The sequence below is a fragment of the Egretta garzetta genome, unplaced genomic scaffold, assembly GCF_000687185.1.
Source record: "Egretta garzetta isolate BGI_Z169 unplaced genomic scaffold, ASM68718v1 scaffold638, whole genome shotgun sequence".
Classification (NCBI taxonomy): domain Eukaryota; kingdom Metazoa; phylum Chordata; class Aves; order Pelecaniformes; family Ardeidae; genus Egretta; species Egretta garzetta.
The window spans coordinates 639,532-649,415 of NW_009260676.1; the positions used below are offsets into that span (position 1 = coordinate 639,532).

At 43.3% G+C, this 9,884-nt stretch overlaps 1 protein-coding gene across 2 annotated transcripts in view; it reads left to right on the top strand.

Moving 5' to 3' along the window:
* Positions 1 to 5,171: 5,171 nt before the first annotated feature.
* LRRC31 (leucine rich repeat containing 31) overlaps positions 5,172 to 9,884 on the top strand; it is a 13,453-nt gene continuing 8,740 nt past the window's right edge. Inside the window, exons 1-4 of one of the 2 annotated variants that reach the window (XM_035901182.1) lie at positions 5,172 to 5,914; positions 7,556 to 7,813; positions 9,073 to 9,222; positions 9,617 to 9,784. In XM_035901182.1, coding sequence (XP_035757075.1) covers positions 5,902 to 5,914; positions 7,556 to 7,813; positions 9,073 to 9,222; positions 9,617 to 9,784 — 589 coding nt within the window. In that variant the 5' untranslated portion in view covers positions 5,172 to 5,901. Of the gene's footprint in view, positions 5,915 to 7,509; positions 7,814 to 9,072; positions 9,223 to 9,616; positions 9,785 to 9,884 lie in introns of those variants that run through there. The other variant, XM_009645770.2, reaches the window with a different exon arrangement.

Genomic DNA, 9,884 nt, shown 5'->3' on the forward strand with positions numbered 1-9,884 from the left:
ATATAAGGAAGAAATTCTTTATGATGAGGGTGGTGAAACCCTGGAACAGGTTGCCCCGAGAGGGGGCGGAGGCCCCATCCCTGGAAGCATTCAAGGCCAGGTTGGACGGGGCTGTGAGCAACCTGATGTGGTTCAAGGTGTCCCTGCTCCTGCAGGGGGGTTGGGCTGGGTGGCCTCTAGGGGTCCCTTCCAACCCAAAACATTCTATGATTCTATGATTCTATGTTGAAAGAAGGCTGTATTTTATGTGTCCCTGAATCAAAATGGTTAGAGAGGTCTGGATTTAAAACCATACAAACTGACTTTTCAAAACCATGATTTTTTATTTAGCTAGCATGGTCTCAAGCAACTGAAATGTTTTGGTCAAAATTTTCAAACTGGCCACATGCTGAAAGAGTAAAGAAGTTGGTAAATTTATGTTACCATTTCCACACACGCACACCAGAGGTAATGGAAGCCGCACTCTGCCATGTTTGTGTCATCTACAGAATTTCACTTTGTCCACTCTGGATGTGCCTTTTTACATTGGAGTAGTGATTAACAAAGCAAATGACAATACACACACTTATTATCTTTAATTAAACCATTTAATGGCAGACGCTTTCGTATTTGCTTGTTTGGGGATTTTTTTTTTTCATTACTCCGTGCATGGATTTAGGGTGGGTTTGGATGTGGAAAGGCAAATTACGACTGCATCGGTATTGCGTTCAAAAAGAAAACTGTGGAGTAAATGCTCATTTTTGAACTGACCTTTGAAATAACAGCTAGAAATACAGGGACTCAGATGCTGTCATTTAGGATGACCCTAAAAATGCTTTACAGCTAGCTCACATAGCAGCATAAACTTGCTCTCTCTGGCAACATGTATGCAGGTTGAAGTTCCACGGAATGCGGTGGGCAGTTTTGCTGAACTATCCAGACCCATTGTACCAGATGGTACCGTATGGAACTACCACTGATCCTTTGACTCTGTTGATTTCTAATTAGGTTTCTAGTAATTAATATTAGTTTGCAGGCCTTGCATGAACTCTGCAGCTTACCCATTCATGTAAATGATTAACTGAAAGGGGATTATTCCTGGCATAAGTTCAACCAAAACGAATTTTCCAGCCCTGAAAATCTTCTCCAACAGACTAGTATATTGTAATAGAGAATGAGACGTTAAGCTTGTATTTGTGTAGTTCCATTTCAAAAAGAGTAACTCAGTCTCAGAGTGTTAAAAGTATCTGTGTGGTGGATATAAAGATACATTTGCTGTGATCATGCTTTTTATGGAAATCAAAATGCATATTCAATATGAAATAGGAGTTGGAAAAATCTACTTATCCTTGCTATTATTTTATGGTAGGTAAGGTAAATTCTGGCTTTGGGAAAAAGAATATATTTTAGAACTCTACAGTTTGTGTTTAGCAGCTTGTGCTGGTATATGTAAGGTTGAAATTCTTAAACTCTAAAAAATCAATGGCAACAGAGGCCATCAGACAGCTCTGCTCACGACCAGTTCATCCAGCACATGCACCTGCAAGGCTGTCCTGCCAAGTCTGCAGCCCCTGCAGGTCAGGCAGAGCCCACCTTTGCACGCTAGCACCAGAGTTTCGTAACTTTACTTTTTGTTATGTTTTAAAGTGTAAAAATACAGTGAAAAGTCAAAATCTTCCTCAACCTTTCCACCCATGAAAAGTCTCACTGAGATTAGTGGACTGTTTAAGGATGCTCAGAGGTGTATGCATTTCTGAACCCAAGGTTTTAGCTGGTTTTGTACGTTCTTGGTGCCTTTTCAAACCCTCCTGTGATCAGTCTACTACATAAATAAGGAGTGAGTGGGTTGGTTTTAGTTTTCATAACCCAGTGAAATGTATTTTAAACAGCTGCCTCAGGAACTACTGTAGGCTGATGGGCTATTAAAATCAGAAGGTCAAATATTTATTTTGTGGGAAATTATGAGGATACTCAGATACTTTGGACCCAGTTGAATCCTCAGGCTTGCACACTGATCTCAGTGCAGGGAAGTCTGGAATGACTTTGCTCCAGGGAAGCGTCAGTGTTGCTCAGTATTTCTGAGAGCATAAGAATATATGGAAAAAGTGTTTATCCAGATGGCAGCACACTGCTGAGCTCTACCTGGCAGCCCAAGCTACATTTCCTAACCTAGGTTCTGCAGAGCACTTCCCGCTAGTGAGCGCAGCTGCATCTATTTGTTCATCCTTGGGAAATGGTCCTTCCAACCCATCATCTCTTCTGAAGGTTTTTGTCTGGCCCTAAAGCCGATCCTTGCTGCCCTGTGAATTGCCTGGGTGTAAAGAGCATCAACATCAAATTAGTGGATGACACAGATATTGTGGCACCAGCAGCGTATCACCAGGGCCAGCTGAAGGCTTCTCAGCTACGTAGGCAAGGCTGAATTTCGCTGCCTCAGTTATAAGGGGTCAGAACTGAGTCAAAGTCAGAGGACGAAGGGAAGGGCCAGAGCAGGAGAGAGGGGATGGAGAGAGCTGTGGAGGGCATGGTTTGATGCACGTGGCTGGGAAAGGTGAGGGCAGTGAACCTGGTACAGGAGCAGGCCACTCTTCCCCAACCCTCATTTGGCAGCAGCTCCTGGCACATGTATTCGTGTCAGCACAGCCCAAGAGCGAGTCACCCGGCACTGGCAAAGTCAGCAATGGGGCAATAAGCATTTTTCCACCCCCAGCAATTTCTTGGCCCATGCAACTGTCCACTTCCCCTAGCCTGCAACAAATCGAGCCAAGCAAGAGAAGCCCCCAGAGGCTGCTGCAGGCAGTGACAGTCATGCAGAAAAGGGAGACAGAGCAGCAGAGGTGTGTGCTAAGGAAAGGGAGAAAGAATAACATGGCTGTGATTCAGTCTCTTCCACAGAGAGAACAGTGGTTTCACTGGGTGTGAGCGAAGCTGGGGAACTGCCTAAGAAGCAAACAAAGGTCACTGTGCTACTGTATGCTACAGGACTCAATATTAAAAGTCCCTAGCAGATAAATATCCAGAATTATTAAATTCTATATAAATACTGGGCCAAGTGTCTCCCTGGTAAAACTGCAACGATTGTACAACAGCAAGGATGGTTTAGTCCAGTGTGTTTAGATTTGATATTATTTTAACCAGATGCTTGGGGTTTTGTTTTCCTTTAATGGATAATAAGGGCCATCCAAAACAGAGTTGCTACTTTGCTTGGATTTCATTGAAAGAGACACTACTAAAGGGAGAGGAAATCCCCAAAATGATACTCAGTGATTAAGTACATAGAATATAGGATTTCAATGTTTGCAAATCCTTTTTTTCAAATGCACTTGTGGCACTAATCCTCTAATGGCATTATTTCTTTGGAATATATGCCGGATTAAGGAGTCACAATGAGGCAAAGTACAAAAATCCACATTAATCTCTCACCAGTGGATGCTGTGTGGGATGCAACTTTAACTATTTTGTTCCAAAATTGGTTCTGTTCCTAACCTTGCCCCAGGTCTACACAGAGGCAAGAGTAGACATAAACAAGTGTGACACTGAGCACTCAGCAGATGGTCACAAACCATTTAACTGGATAGAAAGGGGAAGGCGTTTATTATTTTTAAACTCCAAAAGCTGAGCCTGCCCTGTGCTGTCCGTGACGTACTGCAAGAAGCAGACACACAGGTCTGGGAGGCAGGAGCAGGACACACGTTCAGAAGTATGCCACAGAGGAGACAGCAACTAATGTAGCAAGGCCCAGTCTAGCATTTAACTGGGGCAAGGCTGGGCCTGGCCGTCGTGATATATTGCGTGTTCATGGCACAGCCAAAGCTATTGCAAAGTAACACTCGTGTTTTCAGCCCAGTGCAGCTGCCTTACTCTAGTTATCCTGCTTTGCTCTGGGACAGCCCTGTTGTCCCCTCTTCCCACGTAGCTGCTGTAAAGAAAGGTAAAGATTTACTGTCTAGGAAGAGGAAACTAGGTCACCGCAAAACTACATTTCCCTTCTCACTGGATTACAGGGATGCTGTCACGGTGCCATGAGGTATTTTCACTGTCATTCAACAGCCTAAAGTGGGGAAAGAATTTCTGAATGGGCAAGACATCACCTAACACACTGATGTCAGAGCGTTCAAGTTAGCCCAGCCTAACCACTGTAATCAGTGCTTAACATGCTTAAGGATTTCCCCAGTTCCAGGGAGTGGAGATTATCAGATGTTCCCACTCCATGTTCTCACTGAACTGCAGCGGGCATCGAGTGTCTTTGGGCCAGCAGAGCCTGGCCCATATTCACGAACACAGGTTGCCTTGTCTCTGCTTCATCCCTGGCCGCTCCATCGTTAAGCACAACAAGGAAAATGGAAAAGAGCTGTCAAATTGAACGAGTTCCTTACCGACAGAAATGCTGGGGGGGTTTGACTGTCTGTGTAGCTAAGATGCCTGAACACGGGAGGTGAGTTAGCACACAGGAAGGTGATCTTTCCCGGTGCCGACAGGCTTGCAGGGAGATGTTAGTGTCAGAAATTGGAACAGGATAGCTACTCCTGATGTCAGAAAACCCTAAAACCAACTTGGAGATCCTTTCTGCTTGGGAATCGAGCTGTGCCTTCCATTCCTGCAGGGAAAGATGGTTCATTGCCGTGGTTTTATGCGTTTTTTCCTGCTATAAATGTTTCCCAGCATGGTACTTCTCATGGGCAGGAGGATTTTCCTGATGTTCACTTCAGGTTTTTCTTCTCTTAATCTTATCGGCTCCTAGCAGCACCCCATGCCTCATTCCACCCTGTCTGAATCATTTGTGTGTTGACACACTGAGTCAAGCGTGTCCTCACGGCTGGTGTCTGCTCAGCTGCTTTTAAAGGAGTCATTAGTTTTGTTGACCAGCTTTATCGTTCCCCACCAAAAGCACTCCACTTTGCTCATGTCTTTAGTGTATACATATGGGTGTATGGTCCCTTGTATTTAAGCAAGCAATATGTTATATTGCAGCAGGTGCAGACAAAGGTGAGCAGGAAATGACAAAGGAAATGAGTTTGACATGTGAGGGGAGATGAGAAGAGTTTGCTTGGTTTAGCCTACTAAAGTGAAGACTCCGGGTTAAAAAGAATCGTCAAAGCTAAAGAGATTCAGGATAAATGGCCATGAGTTTGTTTAAGCTAGAAATGGTAACATTTGCCATCATGGAATTTAGATTCTAGGGCAGACAGACAGATAAAAAAAGGTATAGTGAAGTTTGATGTATGTATACGACATATTAAATGATTGCGTCGTAATGTTGTATCATGCGATTGCCTACAAGCAGATTGTACCGATGATGCAGTGGGACCTCTCCTCTCATGTCTCCTGTTGCCCTAAAATGAACAGGAGTGTGCTACTCCTCTGTATTCCTTTTTCTTACTGAACCATGCCACGTCCTGCTGACAGCACGGCTTTGCTCAACCTCCTGCAGCTATTTCTGACCAGTATGGACAAAAGGGGTGGGAAAACAAAGAGCTTTTCTTCAGGTAGTCTGGTAACCTGATCTATAAGGTGACTCAGCCTCTTCTAACAACAGCTGTTTCGGGGACATGCAGAGGTTAGTGTGCAGTGCCAAAGTCTGTGCTACTGCTTCCTGATTTCTGCCTTGTGAGTGATCCAAGCTGGGACATCATCAGAGCATTTAAATGGACTTCTCAACCCCCCTCTGCCCCGAAAAGAGACGCCAGGGACCACAGGCTGACATCGGAAGACAGTGCAGAGGAATAGAGCCATCCGGAAAGAGCCCACAAACCACTTGTGCGGAGCTGCTGCTATCAAACTGATGAAGACAGAAACTCTTGAAATAAAAGTATGTGGAAAGTCCTGTTAGGAAAAGAAGTGAAGTTTTGTTTGCATGTCATGGCTTACTTCTGCAAGCCCTGAAAGCGCTGTACAAGGTGAAACAGATCCTCAACTGTACCAATGGAAGAGACAGGTATGTTTCTTTGTTTAAAATAATACGATTTTACAGCATGAAAACACAGCCAGGGTAACCAGCATGGCTTTACAGCTCAGTAAATGTGCACGTACAGCTATGTACATTGTTTTGTATACTTTTTGTACTTATAAGAAGTAGAGCTGTGACAGGCTATTAAGAGCAAGACTAAACAGTGCATCAGCTTCTCGTAATTGTAAGTGCTCTGCCCTTGAACACTTGTATTATGGCAGTTAACTTCCAACACAGTAAGAAAATTTACCTGCATATATATAGATACATCAGTACATATACCCACATTTATATATATATGCACACAGAGGCACAAAAGTGTGTGTATATAAAAACTACATTTGCGTTATTTTGACATTTTCCCCCTGACCTGATTCTTGTTATAGTAACATGAAAACTATCTGTGAAATTCATAGGGTTACTGATACCTCTTCATGTGTCTCTCTTTTTTGGAAAGTTGATGCCAGTGATATTACATATAACAGATGATTATTAAAATAGTTCAGTTCATGTGCTCTATAGATGATGGAGAACTGTGGAATGAGTTTGGGGGGGGGTTTTGTGCTGGGGAAGGGGGAATCTGTGTGAGCACAGAAATCCATTCATGAGCTCTGGTGTATTACAGCATCAAGGTCTGAGCACAGGTCTTCCCCCTTGTACTTGATGCATGCCTTTTCCACGTAGTCCTCACAAAGCAAAAGTCAAGGAATGTCTGCTTAGTTTTTATGACTGGTTGCATGGTAAAAAGCATGTGCAGGAGAATGCTAGAATTAAAACTGAAGAGCGAGCATTAAATTAATATTTAGTGAAAAACAAAGCAGCTTCAGAATCACCAGATGATGCTATAGCTTCTGTAGGATAAACAGCAATAAGGAAAGAATGTGTATAAATTATTATAAAGTGTAACTTTAATTTACCTGTGAATTAGCCACTGAAACTGAGGTCGCTATAGTACAGAGCTGTTCCAAACAAGCTATCTGGGGGGCTTGTTTTCTTCCAGCATCGGCACACTCCCAGTGTTCATAGCTACAATATCTGGTTGTTTTCTGCACTATCACTTCAGCTTTGCTCTAAGGTTAATGGGGTTTTGTTTGCACGTTCCACCCTGAACTTGGGAGCCTGCAACATTGTTCAGGCAAGAATGTCCTTGTCCTCCCTGTTGCAGACCTCCTCCTCTCACCATCCTGACTGCCAGACTGGTCTTTGGCACGAAGAATCACTTTGGTGCCAAACGAGGACATCTCAGCCTTGCCTCTTTAATGTGGCCACGAGACTCTGAACTGAACCTGGGGATTAAGAGACAGGGGAAGCAGCAGGTTAGCCCTTCAGTGCTCGGTGGCCAGGTGGGGTGGCCTTAGGACCAGTCTGCATTAACAAGGCAGCAGAGAGCGATACTTGTACTGGTGAATACTGGGACCACTGAGTCTGCTGTGCAAATACTGAGGATTTGCAGTTCCTTTTGAAGGAGTAGAATAGTTCAGAGTCTGGTCCACTAAACCGTGCTTTTCTGATATAAGCATGGAGAGAGTGGTGGGAAATTCTCTAGTGCATCTGCCACTATGAGAGAGGGTAAGCAAGAGTAAATGTTACTAAAACTAATTCCTTCTATGTCTGCTGATCCCCTGAAAGATGGCATTCAGAGCTGCCAAGATAAGCATGAAGAGGACATCTTGAAGAGTTCACCATTTGACTTCGCTATAAAACAGTTCCAAGGGAAGAGGTCCTCTCCTGGAAAAAGAAAAGAGCAGCCTTCAGCCATCAAAAAATTCTTCAGGGGCTTTGACTTTGGGAAATCTAAAGGCAAGGACAGAAGAGAAATTGAAGAAACAGAAATAAACAACTCTGGAGCTGATGATCAGAGTGAGAAGCAAGATCTCTCTGTAGAAGGTAATGCTGGTACAATAATGAAATACATGTACGTATATATATTTTAATTTCATAGAAAATCACTTGCTCTTCTTGCTAGCCAAAATGCTGTATTTTGTTGCCTATAGTTTATCCTTTATCCAGGATTTGCTTCTGACTGGAACATTACCAGGGATGTACCCTCTAATTTGATAGGTGCCAAGCAAGGAGTGAGATCCATGTTGCTGAGGAGGGATAAAGCTTTTGGTGGCCTCTCTCTTGATCTCCAATGTGAGAGGTCAGTGCTGGAGCCAGCTCATTAGTTGCAGAGCTTATTTGGTTTCAAAGCCAAGCTTTGAGCAGTAGCTTGGCTTGTATTTAAGATCGGTCTCTGTCTGCCCTGCTGCTAAAGCAATCTGAAGATAACGAGAGCAGATGTTTCATACCACTTGGCACTGGGGAGGGGGAAGGAATGGAAATTCATCATGTATGTTATTTTGTGCACAGAATACTCTTTACATCCACACCAGAGAACATGAGGCTATTTTTAAAACTGAGCTGGAAGGCTTAGACCACATCCTTTGTCCTAAGAGTTTTGGGTAGGTTTAGGGAAACAATGAGGGGACAGGCACTGAGAGTGGGATTGCTATTTTGTGTAATTCTTGGCTGCTTTTTTTCCAGCATTAGGTGAAATTACTGATTTTTTTAAAGGGTTTAGCAATGAACGTAAATACAGTGTTCCTTGCTGTACAGACTGCATGGAAGAAGGAGGTAAGTGGGGGTTGCTTTGCAAAGCTAAGGAAAGCAGGAACTGCCTTACAAAGACAATGTATGAAGATGAACATGGGCTATCATGAAGGAAGCAGCAGGTTCACCACACAACTGCAGGGTCACTCAGTGCTAACTGATCAAGTACAGACTGTATTGCAGCAGCATGGCTACAGCGCAGGCACACAGAGGTGGTTATACGACTTGTGCATCCAGAATAGCTGCAGTGCAGAGTTTTGCATGAATGTCATGTCCTTGAACTGGTGGTGCAAACATCCAAAGTCACTAGCATAAGGTAGCATGGAGATGTGCAACAGGAGATTCTTTTCTCACTCTGCATCAGGAGCTTTATAGAAATCTGATCTATAGTGATCTTATCACTCAGGTTATCGGCCCATGTTGATCAAAAATAGAGCCTGGTTTACTGACAGGTTTAATTAATTTCCTGAAGTCTTCACCTGACAGCCACAGACAGGTTTTACCCATTGTGTTAGTAGCAGAGGTAACCAGGGCCCTATTTCTTTGTTACTTAGATGGACTTTCACATCTCATTTCTGAAGTGGAGTCACCATCTGGTGAGGAGAGATTTAACCAGTTCATGCAGAAACTGGGAAAGAAACCCAACAGCAAGAATCTGGATCTAAATAATTGTGCACTAAGTACAGCAGATGTAACAGAGCTGGGTAAATATACATTTTATTCAACTCGTCACTTCATACATTTTTTTAATTCTTATTTGCCTGCTCAGTTATTCACTCTTCTCTTTTCCCTTCCCTTTCTTTTATACAGGCCTGGCTTTAATTAACATCATGGTGGTCCCAGGCCCCTGAGAAATGTCAATTAATAAATTATATAAATTATGTAATATATATAAAAATGCAAAAGTCATACAGGTCTATGAAGCAGATGAATGTCCTTGCACTCAGACTACAGATAAGAAAACTGAGGTACAAATTGTCACGGCTTTATAATGCTATATTGGTTGTAGAAAGCATCTCTGTATTAAGATGTATTGGCATCAAGGGTGTGCAGATAACATGCAAACAGAATACGCATTTTCTTTTCTTTTTTTTACAGCTTCTTTACTGCCGTTTCTCCCAGACCTGGAAGAGATCAGCCTGTCCTGGAATGGTTGTGTTGGTGGGACTTTGAAAGCTCTCACTGTTCATCTTCATCACGTGAACCTGCTAAAAGCCCTTCGACTTAACAACTGCAGGCTGACAGCTGAGGATGTCACCTCCTTAGGTACAGGATTTCATTTACATTTACTTCTAGGCAGCCTGGGTCTAATGAAATCCAACTTGCCTCTTCTTACATCCTACCCCTGCTGCTTCCACACTGCTCA